Source organism: Triticum aestivum, chromosome 6A (assembly GCF_018294505.1).
Source record: "Triticum aestivum cultivar Chinese Spring chromosome 6A, IWGSC CS RefSeq v2.1, whole genome shotgun sequence".
In the NCBI taxonomy this organism is placed as follows: domain Eukaryota; kingdom Viridiplantae; phylum Streptophyta; class Magnoliopsida; order Poales; family Poaceae; genus Triticum; species Triticum aestivum.
In genome coordinates this window covers 584,899,893-584,916,262 of record NC_057809.1, presented here as the reverse complement: position 1 = coordinate 584,916,262, position 16,370 = coordinate 584,899,893, and the positions used below count along the sequence as shown (strand labels likewise).

The window sequence follows — 16,370 nt, the reverse complement described above, 5'->3', positions numbered from 1 at the left end:
TGTTCGACATCGTCGTCCATAGAGAACTTCAAAAGGGGCTTTACCCAAGCTAGATTGATAGCTGTTGTTGTAAGCGAATTCGGCAAATGGAAGGCACTTCTCCCAGTCCATTCCGAACGAGATAACAGAGGCTCGAAGCATGTCTTCTAGAATTTGGTTGATTATTTTAATTAAAACTTAATTAAAACTAATCCTGTTTAATTAACAGGGCTGGGCCCCACCTGTCATTGACTCAGGGGAGTCAACCAGGGCCCACCCGTGGTCAAAGTCAATGTCGGCTGCCGGCGTTTAGTCGCCGGCGAGCCCGACGCGGCGGCGGAAGTGGTTTTGGTCATTTCGGCCACCAAACGGACCGCGGAGACCACCGGAGGGGAGCTGAGGGCAACCCGCAGCTCTTGGCGGAGCCCGTTGGGGTCGGGGTGGCCGGAGTCGACGGCGGCGAGCTCGGCTGCGGCCGCCGGGGTTCGGTCGTGCACGGGAACGGTGCTGGAGCTCGAAGTTGAGCAAAGCGAGGCACTAGGGATGCTCTACGGGGTTTTGTGAACTCGTTGGACTCGCCGGGGTGACCAAATGGTCACCGGAGCTGCGTCGACGGCGAGCTCGGCGACGGCGGAGGTTCGGCCGTGGTGGGGAGGTGGCTACGATGAGGGTACGAGGGGGAGAAGAGGGGGAAACGGTGGCGTAGCTCACCGCGGTTGCAGTGGGCGTCGAAGCGGGCTCGGGGACGCGCTGGAGACGGCGAATTCGACGGCGACGGTGGTCGGAGCCCGAAGAGGGGAACGGCGACGTGGCGGCGATGCAGGGCTTCCGGGGAGCTGTGAAGCGGTGGGGAGGAAGAGGGAGTCGAGGCGGAGCTCCTGAGCTAGTCGGGGGAGCGAGGGGTGGTCGGAGACGGTGGCTATGGCGAACGGCGGCGACGGTGGTGTTCGGCCGGGCGAGAGAGAGAGCGAGGGAGAGGAGGGGAGAGCCGGGGGAGAGTGAGAGAGAGCAGGGGAGAGGCGTGGCGTCGTCCAGGGGCACCGAGGCGAGGAGGGGAGGGCAGGCAGGCAGGGAGAGAGGTGGCGTGGCGCGGTGGCCGTGCGCGCGCGCCGGCCACACTCCCCTCCCTCTGTCGGGACGAAGACGACAGAGGAGGGAGGTGGGCTGGGCCGGCTGCTGGCTGGGCCGGCCAGCTGGCTGGGCTGCACAGGGAGGAGCCCAGGTAAGCTTCTCCCTTTTAGTTTTTTTCTGTTTTCTAATTTTATTTAATATATCTGCAACTTTGTTGAATTAAATAAAATACCTAGGCAACTCCAAAAATCACCAAACTAGTCCTGGTCCATAGTTGGATTATTTCCAACATGAAACATTTTAGTTTGGAGATATTTGAGCATTTAAATATTTTATATTATTTTAAATGCCCAAATTCAAATATTTATGATTTAATTCAAAAACCCTAGGATGGCCTAGGAAAATGTGCACCACTTTTGGCAGAGGTTCTGAACCAAGGCAAAAATGATGGGCATTTTAGAAGGGCATTTCAGGTTCATTGAAAAATTATTTTAGTAACCCTAGTTGGTTTCAGAGGGGACTGGGGGTTCTGTCATCCCCATTTCAAGTTTCTGATGAAAGAGTAAACATGATGCAACACTCTAATGCATGACTAGCTAGGGTGTGACACTTTTATAGAGTACCGGACCAAAGCATTAACACTTAGTGAATACATGAACTCCTCATACTACGGTCATCACCGGTAAGTATCCCGATTATTGTCACTTCGGGGTTAACGGATCATAACACATAATAGGTGACTATAGACTTGCAAGATAGGAGAACTCACATATATTCATGAAAACATAATAGGTTCAGATCTGGAATCATGGCACTCAGGCCCTAGTGACAAGCATTAAGCATAGCAAAGTCATAGCAACATCAATCTCAGAACATAATGGATACTAGGGATCAAACCCTAACAAAACTAACTCGATTACATGATAAATCTCATCCAACCCATCACCGTCCAGCAAGCCTACGGTGGAATTACTCACGCACAGCGGTGAGCATCATGAAATTGGTGATGGAGGAAGGTTGATGATGACGATGGCGATGGCGACGGATTCCCCTCTCCGGAGCCCCGAACGGACTCCAAATCAGCCCTCCCGAGAGAGATTAGGGCTTGGCGGCGGCTCCGTATCGTAAAACGCGATGAATCCTTCTTTCTGATTTTTTTTTCTCCCCGAACGTGAATATATAGAGTTGGAGTTGAGGTCGGTGGAGCACCAGGGGGCCCACGAGGCAGGGGGCGCACCCAGGGGGGTAGGCGTGCCCCCACCCTCATGGATAGGGTGTGGGCCCCCTGGCCTTGATTCTTTCGCCAGTATTTTATATATATTTCAAAAATATTCTCTGTTGATTTTCAGGTCCTTTCGAGAACTTTTATTTCTGCACAAAAATAACACCATGGCAATTCTACTGAAAACAACGGCAGTCCAGGTTAGTTTCATTCAAATCATGCAAGTTAGAGTCCAAAACAAGGGCAAAAGTGTTTGGAAAAGTAGATACGATGGAGACGTATCAACTCCCCCAAGCTTAAACCTTTGCTTGTCCACAAGCAATTCAGTTGATAAACTGAAAGTGATAAAGAAAAACTTTTACAAACTATGTGTGCTCTTGTTATTGTAAATATGTAAAGCTAGCATTCAACTTTTCAGCAAAGATTATGAACTAACCATATTCACAATAACATTTAGGTCTCATGTTTACTCATATCAATGACATAATCAACTAGCGAGCAATAATAATAAATCTCGGATGACAACACTTTCTCAAGACAATCATAATATGATATAACAAGATGGTATCTCGCTAGCCCTTTCTGAGACCGCAAAAGATAAATGCAAAGCACCTCTGAAGATCAAGGGCTGATTGGAAATTGTAATTCATGGTCAAAGAGATCTAGTCAAGTCATACTCAATGTAAACTAATAATAATACATGCAAATGACAGCGGTGCTCTCCAACTGGTGCTTTTTAATAAGAGGGTGATGATTCAACATAAAAGTAAATAGATAGGCCCTTCGCAGAGGGAAGCGGGGATTTGTAGAGGTGCCAGAGCTCGATTTTGAAATAGAGATGAATAATATTTTGAGCGGTATACTTTCATTGTCAACATGACAACCGAGAGATCTCGATATCTTCCATGCTACACACATTATAGGCGGTTCCCAAGCAGAATGATAAAGTTTATACTCCCCCACCTCCAACAAGCATCAATCCATGGCTTGTCCGGAACAACGGGTGCCTCCAACTAACAACAATCCTGGGGGAGTTTTGTTTGCAATTATTTTGATTTGATTTGAGCATGGGACTAGGCATCCCGGTGACCAGCCATTTTCTCATGAGTGAGGAGCGGAGTCCACTCCTCTTGAGAATAACCCGCCTAGCATGGAAGATACAGACAACCCTAGTTGATACATGAGCTATTCGAGCATACAAAACAGAATTTCATTTGAAGGTTTAGAGTTTGGCACATACAAATTTACTTGGAACGGCAGGTAGATAATGCATATAGGAAGGTATGGAGGACTCATATGGAATAACTTTTGGGGATGGAGTTGGGTGCACAAGCAGTATTCCCGCTTAGTACAAGTGAAGGCTAGAAAAGACTGGGAAGCGACCAGCTAGAGAGCGACAACAGTCATGAACATGCATTAAAATTAATCAACACTGAATGCAAGCATGAGTAGGATATAAATCACCATGAACATAAATATCGTGGAGGCTATGTTGATTTTGTTTCAACTACATGCGTGAACATGTGCCAAGTCAAGCCACTCGAATCATTCAAAGGAGGATACCACCCTATCATAACACATCACAACCATTTTAATAGCATGTTGGCATGCAAGGTAAACCATTATAAACTCCTAGCAAATTAAGCATGGCCTGAGCAACTATAATCTCTAATTGTCATTGCAAACATGTTTCATTCATAATAGGCTGAATCAGGAACGATGAACTAATCATATTTACAAAAACAAGAGAGGTCGAGTTCATACCAGCTTCTCTCATCTCAATCAGTTCATCATATATCGTCATTATTGCCTTTCACTTGCACAACCGAATAGTGCGGATAATAATAATAGTGCACGTGCATTGGACTAAGCTGGAATCTGCAAGCATTCAATTCAAGGTAGAAGACAAGGTAATATGGGCTCTTTGTTAGATCAACAATAATGCATATGAGAACCACTCAACATTTTCATCAAGGTCTTATCCTCTCGACCCCCAAAGAAAAGAAAAGAAACAAAACTATTTATACGGGAAAGCTCCTAACAAGCAAAAGAAGAACGAGAAATCTTTTTCGATTTTATTTTTAGTTACTACTACTACAGGCATGGAAAGTAAACTAGCTAAAAGCTACAACTAATTTTTTTTATTTCCTTAAGGTTTTTCAAACACACAAGAAGAAAGCTTAAAACAGAAAATAAACTAGCATGGATGATACAATGAAAAAGTATGAGCACCGACAACTGGCATGAGTGTGTGAAAATGAATGTAATGTTGGTGAGAGATACGTACTCCCCCAAGCTTAGGCTTTTGGCCTAAGTTGGTCTATGCCCACGGATCAAAGCTGCCCTCTCCGGTGTACTGAGGAGGGTCCTCGGGGTGCCACTGGTTGGCGACCTCCTCCGGATCCCACTTATAAACAGACTGACGGTGAGGATCCAATAGTGGCTCCGGCTCTGGAGCTAATGTCAAGCTCTGGTATGCCTGAACGGCCTCCGGCAGAACAAGGTACGTGCCTGAAAATATGTTAAACAAAGAGGGAGCAGGCAAGGTAATAGTCTCAAAGTAATTTTTATCAAATATCAGTGTGTAGTTAAGCATCTTCTTCTTATTCTTAACAATAAAGTTATGTGCTACCATACTCTTATAATCTAGAAAAATAGGAGACATCAACTTTTCCTCTTTCTCAAAATGCCTAATAGGTATATTAAAGTGTGCAGCAAGGTGCGAGGCAAAGATGCCTCCAAAGACGGGGCCCTTTGTACGGTTCAGATTTAACCGTTTAGCAACAATAGCGCCTAAACTAAAAGTGGTATGACGAAACAAAGCATGGCGCAAAATAACAATATCAGGGTCATTAAGATTTCCACAGTTCCCGCGACCAATTAAGCATATACTAGCAAATATTGCAAAGTAACGTAGAACAAGAAAATGTATGCTAGTGAGTCTTGCATCGGAAACTTTCCTCGTTTCCCCTACAGCAATCATATCAATAAATCCCTCCACTTCATTACGATGTAGTTTCTCTATGCTGCCCTCAAAGGGCAACTTGCAAACCGCACAAAAGTCATAAAGTGACATCTCCTTATGCTCATCATATAAACAAAATTCCACCAAAGGTGACGATCTCCTAGCATGGAAATGAAAATTTTGCACAAAAATATTGGTGAGTGGGAGATACTGTTCACACTGGTCATGGGGGAAGTCGGTGAGGCCTGCATTCTCAGCCAAATAATAAAAATCTTCATAAATCCCGGCTTCTCTCAAAAACTCATCACAGGGCCATTCGCACGGCCGAACCTCCGCAGTACGAGGGAGATTATACTTGGGCTTCTTATTCTCTTCACTTTGCTTATCCTTCGAGCTTCGGCTCGAGGAGCCCCTCAAAAATCTATTCATAATTTTCTAAAAATTTTAGTAACTCAAAATAAAAGTGAACCGAACTCAACAAGATTGATAGCAACTACTCCTACAAGTGCCTAGAGGCCATATCATGCATTAAAACTATTTTTGACCACATAAATTTGACATGCAAGCTCAAGAACAGGGTCACCTAAGCAGCAAAAATTTGCAATAAATAAAGCACTAGAACAAAAACTAATTGGACCATTGGAGGAGTTACATACCGAAGAACAATCCCCCAAAGCAGTTTTGTGAATGGAGCTTTGAGCAAGGAGATCGAAAATGGCAGCAAGATGAGCTAGAACACGGGTTTGGGCTGGTGGATGATTTTTTCTGGAGGAAGACGAAGTATGTGGGTGCAAGAATAAGTGGAGGGGACCCACGTGGGGTCCACGAGGCATGGGGCATGCCCAGGGGGTGGGCGCGCCCTCCACCCTCGTGGGCACATGGTGAGGTCCCCTGGTGTGTTCTCAGTGCCAAAAATTCTTAAATATTTCAGAAAAAATCATATTAAATTTTCAGGGCATTTGGAGAACTTTTATTTTCAGGGTATTTTTTATTGCAAGGATAATTCAGAAAACAGACAGAAAATACTATTTTTGCTTTATTTAAACTAAATAATAGAAAGTAAAAGGAGGGTACAGAGAGTCGTGCTTTTTAACTTCATCCATCTCATGCTCATCAAAAGGAATCCACTAACAAGGTTGATCAAGTCTTGTTAACAAACTCATTCCGAATTGCATGAAACCGGAGAAATTTCGAATAACACTAGGTTACCTCAACTAGGATATGCGCATCCCCAACAATAAGAATATCATATTTCTTCTTGACAGTAGGAAGAGGAAATTCAAAACCTCCAATAGTAATTGTTGAAATTTTTCCAAAAGAATTGATACTGTGGACTTGAGGTTGTTTCCTCGCGAAGTGTACCGTATGCTCATTACCATTAACATGAAAAGTGGCATTGCCTTTGTTGCAATCAATAACAGCCCCTGCAATATTCAAAAAGGGTCTACCAAGGATAATCGACATACTATCGTCCTCGGGAATATCAAGAATAACAAAGTCCGTTAAAATAGTAACGTTTTCAACCACAACAGGCACATCCTCACAAATACCGACATGTATAGCAGTTGATTTATCAGCCATTTGCAAAGATATTTCAGTAGGTGTCAACTTATTCAAATCAAGTCTACGATATAAAGGGACATGCATAACACTAACACCGGCTCCAAGATCACATAAAGTAGTTTTAACATAGTTTCTTTTAATGGAGCATGGTATAGTTGGTACTCCTGGATGTCCAAGTTTCTTTGGTATTCCACCCTTAAAAGTGTAATTAGCAAGCATGGTGGAAATTTCAGCTTCCGGTATCTTTCTTTTATTTGTAACAATATATTTCATGTACTTAGCATAAGGATTCATTTTAAGCATATCGGTCAAACGCATACACAAAAAGATAGGTCTAATCATTTCAGCAAAGCGCTTAAAATCCTCATCATCTTTTATCTTGGATGATTTAGGAGGAAAAGGCATGGGTTTCTGAACCCATTGTTCTCTTTCTTTATCGTGCTTCCTAGCAACAAAGTCTCTCTTATCATAACATTGATTATTTGATTGTGGGTTATCAAGATCAACAGCAGGTTCAATCTCTACATCATTATCATTGCTAGGTTGAGCATCAACATGAACATCATCATTAACATTATCACTACTTCACTAGGTTCATGTTCATCACCAGATTGTGTTTCAGCATCAGAAATAGAAATATCATTGGGATTCTCAGGTGTGTCAACAACAGGTTCACTAGAAGCATGCAAAGTCTTATCATTTTTTCTTTTTCTTCTCCTTAGAAGAACTAGGTGCATCAACATTAGTTCTCTGAGAATCTTGCTCAATTCTCTTAGGGTGGCCCTAAGGATACAAAGGTTCATGAGTCATTTTACCTCCCCTAGTCATAACTCTAACATCATTATCATTTTTCTTATTATTTAATTCACTGAGCAAATCATTCTGAGCCTTAAGTACTTGTTCTACTTGAGTGGTAACCATAGAAGCATGTTTACTAATAAGTTTAAGTTCACCTTCAACTCTAGACATATAATCACTCAAGTGTTTAATCATATAAGCATTGCGTTTCAATTGTCTACCAACATAAGAATTGAAGTTTTCTTGTTTAACAATAAAATTATCAAACTCATCCAAGCATTGGCTAGCAGACTTATTACGAGGAATATCATCTTCATCAAATCTATAGAGAGAATTTACCTTTACTACCTGTGTCAGGTTATCAAGACCATGTATTTCTTCAATAGGTGGTAAGTTATTAACATCTTCTGCTTTCATACCCTTTTCTTTCATAGATTTCTTTGCCTCTTGCATATCTTCAGGACTAAGAAATAGAATACCCCTTTTCTTCGGAGTTGGCTTAGGAGTTGGTTCAGGAAGTGTCCAAGCATTTTCATTACTCAACATATTATTCTTGATCAACAGTTCTTTCCCTGAAAACACAACCGGCACAACTATCCAGGTGGTCTCTGGAAGCATCGATTAGTTCATTATAAAAGATATCAAGTATTTCATTTTTCTTGAGAGGATGATCAGGCAAAGCATTAAGTAATTGGAGAAGCCTCCCCAAGCTTGTGGGAGACTCTCTTCTTCAATTTTCACAAAATTATATATTTCCCTTAAAGAAGCTTGTTTCTTATGAGCAGGGAAATATTTAGCACAGAAGTAATAAAGCATATCCTGGGGACTACGCACACAACCAGGATCAAGAGAATTAAACCACGTTTTAGCATCACCCTTTAATGAGAACGAAAACAAATTAAGGATAAAGTAATAGTGAGTTTTCTCATCATTAGTGAACAGGGTGGCTATATCATTTAATTTAGTAAGATGCGCCACAACAGTTTCAGATTCATAGCCATAAAAAGGGTCAGATTCAACCGAAGTAATTAACTCGGGATCAACAGAGAAATCATAATCCTTATCGGAAATAAAGATAGGTGAAGTAGCAAAAGCAGGGTCATATTTCATTCTAGCATTCAAAGACTTTTCTTTAAGCTTAGCTAATAATTTCTTAAGATCATATCTATCATTGCAAGCTAAGAAGTCTCTAGCAGTTTCTTCATCCATAACATAGCCCTCAGGCACAACAGGCAATTCATATCTAGGGGAGAATCTTCATCACCACTTTCATCAATATTATCAGTTTTAATAATTTCATTCTCCTTGGCCCTAGCAAGTTATTCATCAAGAAATTCACCTAGTGGCACAGTATTATCAAGCATAGAAGTAGTTTCATCATAAGCATCATGCAAAGGAGAAGTGGCATCATCAATAACATGCGACATATTAGAATGAATAGCAAGAGTAGGTGTCGCAAGTTTACTCAAAACAGAGGGTGAATCAAGTGCAGAGCTAGATGGCAGTCCCTTACCTCCCCTCGTAGTTGAGGGGAAAAACTTGGTTCTTTCATCTTTCAAGTTCTTCATAGTGATCAGAAGATATAAATCCCAAGTGACTCAAAGAATAGAGCTATGCTCCCCGGCAACGGCGCCAGAAAATAGTCTTGATAACCCACAAGTATAGGGGATCGCAATAGTTTTTGAAGGTAGAGTATTCAACCCAAATTTATTGATTTGACACAAGGGGAGCCAAAGAATATTCTCAAGTATTAGAAGCTGAGTTGTCAATTCAACCACACCCGGAAAACTTAATATCTGCAGCAAAGTATTTAGTAGCAAAGTAATATGATAGCAGCAGTAACAGTGGCAAAAGTAATAGCAGCAGTTTTGTAGTAATTGTAACAGTGGCAACGGAAAAGTAACTAAACAAAGATCAATATGTGAAAAGCTCGTAGGCAATGGATCAGTGATGGATAATTATGTCGGATGTGATTCCTCATGCAACAGTTATAACATAGGGTGACACAGAACTAGCTCCAGTTCATCAATGTAATGTAGGCATGTATTCCGAATATAGTCATACGTGCTTATGGAAAAGAACTTGCATGACATCTTTTGTCCTACCCTCCCATGGCAGCGGGGTCCTATTGGAAACTAAGGGATATTAAGGCATCATTTTAATAGAGTACCGTACCAAAGCATTAACACTTCATGAATACATGAACTCCTCATACTACGGTCATCACCGGTAAGTATCCCGATTATTGTCACTTCGAGGTTAACGGATCATAACACATAATAGGTGACTATAGACTTGCAAGATAGGATCCAGAACTCACATATATTCATGAAAACATAATAGGTTCAGATCTGAAATCATGGTAGTCGGGCCCTAGTGACAAGCATTAAGCATAGCAAAGTCATAGCAACATCAATCTCAGAACATAATGGATACTAGGGATCAAATCCTAACAAAACTAACTCGATTACATGATAAATCTCATCCAACCCATCACCGTCCAGCAAGCCTACGATGGAATTACTTACGCACGACGGTGAGCATCATGAAATTGGTGATGGAGGAAGGTTGATGATGATGATGGCGACGGATTCCCCTCTCCAGAGCCCTGAACGGACTCCAGATCAACCCTCCCAAGAGAGATTAGGGCTTGGCGGCGGCTCCGTATCGTAAAACGTGATGAATCCTTCTCTTTGATTTTTTTTCTCCCCGAACGTGAATATATAGAGTTGGAGTTGAGGTTGGTGGAGCACCAAGGGGCCCACGAGGCAGGGGGACGCGCCCAGGGGGGTAGGCGCACCCCCCACCCTCGTGGACAGGGTGTGGGCCCCCAGGCCTTGATTCTTTCGCCAGTATTTTTATATATTCCAAAAATATTCTCCGTTGATTTTCAGGTCATTCCGAGAACTTTTATTTCTGCACAAAAATAACACCATGGCAATTCTGCTGAAAACAACGTCAGTCCGGGTTAGTTCCATTCAAATCATGCAAGTTAGAGTCCAAAACAAGGGCAACGGTGTTTGGAAAGGAGATATGATGGAGACGTATCAAACCCAAACACGGGGAGATGCACCACAATGACGTCTTCAAGAAGAGATAGACGACCACAAGTGTTGTTCTCGTGGGTGACAAAGTGTAAAGCTTTCGCTCGACATCTCCCTTGTGCCACCACGAGGCCTCCATGACAAGCGTGAAGAGTTCAGAACTCCAGATCCAGATCGGGGAGCCTCCACTGCCAGTGACAGAGAGCGCGCCCGAGCCCCCCCCCCCCAGAGCACTCCACCTCTCACCGCCCACACGACCAATATGAAAAGCAAACACTACCACAATGGTGCCCGCCGGAGAGCCAACCATGCGAACTGCCATCCGGGGTCGGCGCCCCGGCATCCATGTCTGAGACACCACCACACCCCCACATCACAATGCACTCACTAACATAGTAGGAGTAAAAGGCATCTCCTTTCACTCCTAGCCCGGCATCAGCCACAGAGTCTAGTGATAACCCACAAGTATAGGGGATCACGACAGTCTTTGAGGGTAGTATTTCACCCAATTGATTCGACACAAGGGGAGCCAAAGAATATTTATGAGCCTTAGCAGTTGAGTTGTCAATTCAACCACACCTGGGAAATTATATTTCTACAGCAAAATGTTTAGTAGCATAGTAATATAATAGTTTGATAGCAGTAGTAACAGTAATAGTAACAGAAGCAGTTTTGTAGTGATTGTAACATCAGCAGCAACGAAAGTAACTTAGCAAAGACCAATATGAAAAAAGTGTAGGCATTGGATCAGCAATGGATAATTGTTTCGGATGATATTCATCATGTAACAGTGACAACCTAGAGCGATACATAACATCTCCAATTCATCAATGTAATGTAGGCATGTATTCTGTATATGGTCATACATGCTTATAATAAGAACTTGCATGTCATCTTTTGTCCTATCCTCCCGTGGCAGCGGGATCCATAAGGAAATCTAAGAGATATTAAGGCCTCCTTATAAAAGAGAACTGAAACAAAGCATGAGCACTTAGTGAGTACATGAACTCCTCACACTACAGTAATCATCAGAAAGAATCCCAATTTTTGTCACCTTGCAGTATGCGGATCATAAAACATAATAGGTGCATACAATTAACTTGCAAGATAGGATCGAGAACTCAAATATATTCATGAAAACATAAAGGGTTCATATCTGAAATCATGGCACTTGGGCCCTAGTGACAAGCATTAAGCATAGCAAAGTCATAACAACTTCAATCTCAGAACATAATGGATACTAGGGATCAAGCCCTAATAAATTGACTCGATTACATGACAAATCTCATCAACCTCCATCACCGACCAGCAAGCCTACGAAGGAATTACTCACTCCCGGTGGTGAGCATCATGGAATTGTTGATGGAAAAGGGTTGATGATGACGACGACGATGAATTCCACCCTCCGGAGCCCCAAACAGACTCCAGATCAGCCCTCCCGATGAAGATCGGGAGTTGGCAGTGGCTCTGTATCGTAAAATGTGATGATTCCTTCTATCTGATTTTTTTCTCTGCGAGACCGTACTTATGGAGTTAGACTTAGGGTTGTCGAAGGCTCCAGGGGCCCACAAGCTTGCTAGGCGTGTCCTGGGGGTGGGCACGCCCCCTGAGCTTGTGGCTCCTGGGTGGGCCCCCTCCGGTAGTTTTCTTCGACGATGATCTGCCCAACAAAGTAGCGGGGGCCCGAGCACCGCAACAACAACAAGAGGGACCTCATCGCCCGTGGGACCACCCGTACCAAGCCCAACATCACCTACCAGGAGCGGGAGCCCCGACCCACATCAGGCCCCAATCATATCTTCCCGAGCACAAGCCTCACGTCCCTGCCATCTCCATTGCGCGAGAGAAGCTCGTGCCGCTGGCCCGGAACTAGGAGAAGGGATGCGCCACCACCACAGGCACACCGGCCTTGAGCACCAACCGTCACTGCCCAAGCAGATGTGGCTGCCTGGGCAACCAGAGTGCCACCACTACACGACTGTCGAACACCAACCAAGGCCCCCTGAGGCACCAGAGAACCGGATCTGGGCCGAGACCCAGCTGCCTGCCGCCGCCACACTCGGAACCCCGGTGCACCCAGGCCACCGTGCCCACCTCCTGTAGAGACTCGGTCAGGCCTCCGGTCACCACCCGTGCCGCGCTCTAGGCCACTGGCACTAGATCCGGCCGGACCTGGCCAAGGCACATCCCGCACGCATCGGCCAAAGAAGGACCCTCAGTGGCCGTTGCGCCTTGGACATGCAGCAGCATGCCACCGCGCCGCCGTCCAGCATGCCCGCCGTTGTGCCGAGGAGACCCACGTTAGGCCTACGACTCCGCCCGAGAGGGTCGTCCCGCGCCAGCCCAAGCCCCGAGCAGAGAGGAACGCGAGCCCCGCCAGCACCTACACCGGCGGGGCTTTGCTCGATGGCACCTCATGGCGGCAACGAGGGAGGGAGGCCGGAAGGGGAGGGAGAAGCTGCGGCGCGTTAGGGTTCGCCCCCTGTCGCCGGGACATGGATCCTCCGACGTAGCAACCCCTGCCATACCCTGCCTTTGAGTCACTGAGATGGGCCCCATGCTCGGTGGGACACATATGTCATTGACTCAAAGGTAGGATAGCCCACGTCAGGGGATCCTCATCCCTGTCGCCGGGCAGGGGCGACCTCGGGTTTTGTGTTCAGCTTTTTTTAAGTGGCCTATAAGCCAGAAATCTGTCCTAGAACGCTGTTGTAGAGTGTGTTTCTTTTGTTTTGAACTTTGTAAAAGTAAAACTGAACCTGATCACAGGCTTCTTTCAAGTAGCACGAAGCCAGGGTTTATTCTAAAGAAGAGAAAACTGTCATACCACTTGGAAAGTCCTGCAGCACGAAGCTACCATTCCTTTCTTTTACAGCTCCGAAGTACTTGCAAGATTTATTTCAACATTGTTGACATGCCTGTTTGGCCATGTATTCCATGGACAATGGGTAAAAAGAGCGAGGATTTGGACTTTTGGAGGATGATTCTGTATTCGTTGTATGTGCTTTGCGCTAAGCACTACTCCAATGTAGGATGCCTGGTTGGCCATGCATTGTACTCTAGGATGCCTGTGTGGCCACGTCGCCGTCGCTGTATTTTGTCTCAGCCATTTTGCTTCTTGCCGACCTCTTCTCGTAAGCGTTAGCAATTTCACCGAGTGTCGCCTGATACTAGGATTGAGATCAAACTCTGAGTGTCGCCTGATACTAGGATTGAAATTTACCCGGAGTTTGATCTGACAATGGTCGCTGCGTCTGTCTGTCGGATAATAAGATGGACAAAAAAGGAAGAACAAAAGGAAATTTGCACTACAGAGTGTAAACAGACGAAAACCGTGAACACAATATTGTCCGTGAAAACTTTAAACAAGATACAAGATACATTCGCTCCTCCAACGGCCAAGTGAGCTAGGTGAACTAGACTCAGATCAATTTATACACGGTAGGGTTATTATTCTGCAAGGGAGCGGCCGTCGGCACACCGGGCTCAGTGCTGTCCAGGCAGCTTGTCCTTGATCTTGTCCATGAGGCTCTTCTTCTCGCCCACCCCGTCGGTGCCGTGTGTCCCAGTGCCAGTCGTTCCGGCGTGTCCGTGCTGCCCATGGGTGCCGCCGGTGGCCGTGGTGCCGTGCGTCTCCGTGCCGGTCATTCCAGTGTGTGCATGCTGCCCGTAGGTGCCGCCGCCAGCCGGAGTGCCATGCGTCGCCGTGCCGGTGTGTCCCTGCTGCCCGTAGGCTCCACCGGTCTGCTGGTGGTCGCCGTGGCCACCGGGGAGCTTCTCCTTGATGTTCTCCATGACGCCCTTCTTCTCCACGGTGGAGTATTATTCTGCAAAGGTGGCGGCCGTGGACAGACCGAGCTTAGTGCTGTCCAGGCAGCTTCTCCTTCACCTTGTCCATGAGGCTCTTCTTCTCACCGGTGCCGTGTGTCCCAGTGCCAGTCGTTCCGGTAAGCCCCTGCTGCCCATGGGTGCCGCCGGTGGCCGTGGTGTCATGCATCTCCGTGCCTGTCATTCCAGTGTGTCCATGCTGCCCGTGGGTGCCAGCGGTCTGCTGGTGGTCACCTTGGCCACCGGGGAGCTTCTCCTTGATGTTCTCCATGATGCCCTTCTTCTCGCCGGTGCCGTGTCCCTGGTGCTCCATGTTGCGCTGAACTTGTCACTCGGGAAATCTACTAGTGCTGCTGTTTACTTGTCTTGGTTGTGTGAAGCAAGTGGTTGTGTAAAGCAGGTGCAGCACGAGGCACTATTTATAGGCCGTTCGAGGGTGGACGAAGCTCCAGGTGTGCTCTCGTGAGTGGATGGGCAGGTGAGTGCCGACTAGCCCATAAAGAGGGGTGGTCAGATGGACGAATCGCCGCGGCTGGGCGCTACGTGCGGTGGCACCGGTGGTCGGCAGATGGCTGCCGACTAGAGGGGCCGGGCCTCTTAAGCTAGTTGGCGCGTCCCGGTCGCCACGTCCCAGCTCATTCGTCCTCGTCCGGCCGGGAAGAAGATGATTCCCCGAAAAATCTGATCCTTCTTTTCGCTTGCAAAAATGGTATTGTTTGCTTAAGATAAGAGGATGGAAGATCCAAAGTGTCGGCATGTAACGACGAAGCATACGAGAAGCTAAGGGCTTTGATTCAAAAGAAATTATTATAGGATTTTTAGACGATTTACTCTCTCCGTCCGGTAATTTGTCCTTAGAGATTTTAGAACAAATTATGAAGTGAAGTAAAAAATGTATTGAAAAGATGCAAGCCATCATCTCTCTCATCTTTAATTATCCAACCCTAATGAGCTAAGTGTATGTAGAAATTAAAAAGATCATGTGTAGATTGTTACTTGTCTTGATTACCATGTGATGAGAGAGAAGTATGTTTTTCTACTTTAAAGTGCATTGAGAAGATAGAAGTACACTCTTTTGTGGACAAATTTTGAAGCCAAATGTACACTCTATGTTGCTGTTTGATTTATAGGATTGAAATGTTTAGTAATTTTCCTTAAAATTCATTTGCACTTTATTCTGGAGAAAAATGCGCATCCACTGAAATATCTTTGTAGACTTCCTTTGCTTTTATAGGGATAATATCAAACAATCTTTTATTCGAATTCATGTAGTTTTCTAATTCAATGGATTCAGGACATGTCACTACAATCCTTCGTATTTTAGCAGTAAAGAAACACAACCACAATGAAGTCAAAACCGTGAAGCAGGCAATTTGCGAAGACAATAGCAGAGAGCAACATCCTCAGAATTTTTGCATCAAACAAACTTGATTTGCTAGACTATAGATATTCAGTGCAGTATTTAAATGCAGGTTGGGGATTCACACTAGATGAATGCTGGTGAGCCAAAGCAGAAGTAAGAACAGATGACCCAAAAGAGGGGGTGAAATCGATCACAATTATCTGGTCTCAACTGAAAACTGGAAGTGCTGCCTCCAGCAACAGTAGCACCTCCATACGTAGATATAATTTTAAGATAAAAAAAGTTAATCTGTTTATGCAATAATCTCATATCAGAGCAGCATATGACTTGCTTCTATATAAACAAAGCACAACAAAAATATTGAAGCAATTTATAGACACTTTTTTCATCCTACACTCGCACTTGACCTATGGTAATTTCAGACTTTCAGTTGTCATCAGAGGCGGTATGATTCAAGCGCGACGCAACCACATGAGCCGTTGCTGGATGGTAAACTGCAGCCACGCGTAGGAAAAACAGTGGGATCGAACCACATTG

General features: G+C 45.0%; 1 protein-coding gene across 1 annotated transcript; it reads right to left on the bottom strand.

Moving 5' to 3' along the window:
* Window positions 1–13,970: 13,970 nt before the first annotated feature.
* On the bottom strand, window positions 13,971–14,849 carry LOC123128711 (cold-shock protein CS120-like). The gene is made up of 2 exons (XM_044548792.1): window positions 14,557–14,849; window positions 13,971–14,453 (listed from the first exon to the last, which is right to left on the bottom strand). Exons 1-2 carry the CDS (start codon window positions 14,781–14,783, stop codon window positions 14,129–14,131), a joined length of 552 nt encoding a protein of 183 aa, XP_044404727.1. The 5' UTR covers window positions 14,784–14,849; the 3' UTR covers window positions 13,971–14,128.
* Window positions 14,850–16,370: the final 1,521 nt, after the last annotated feature.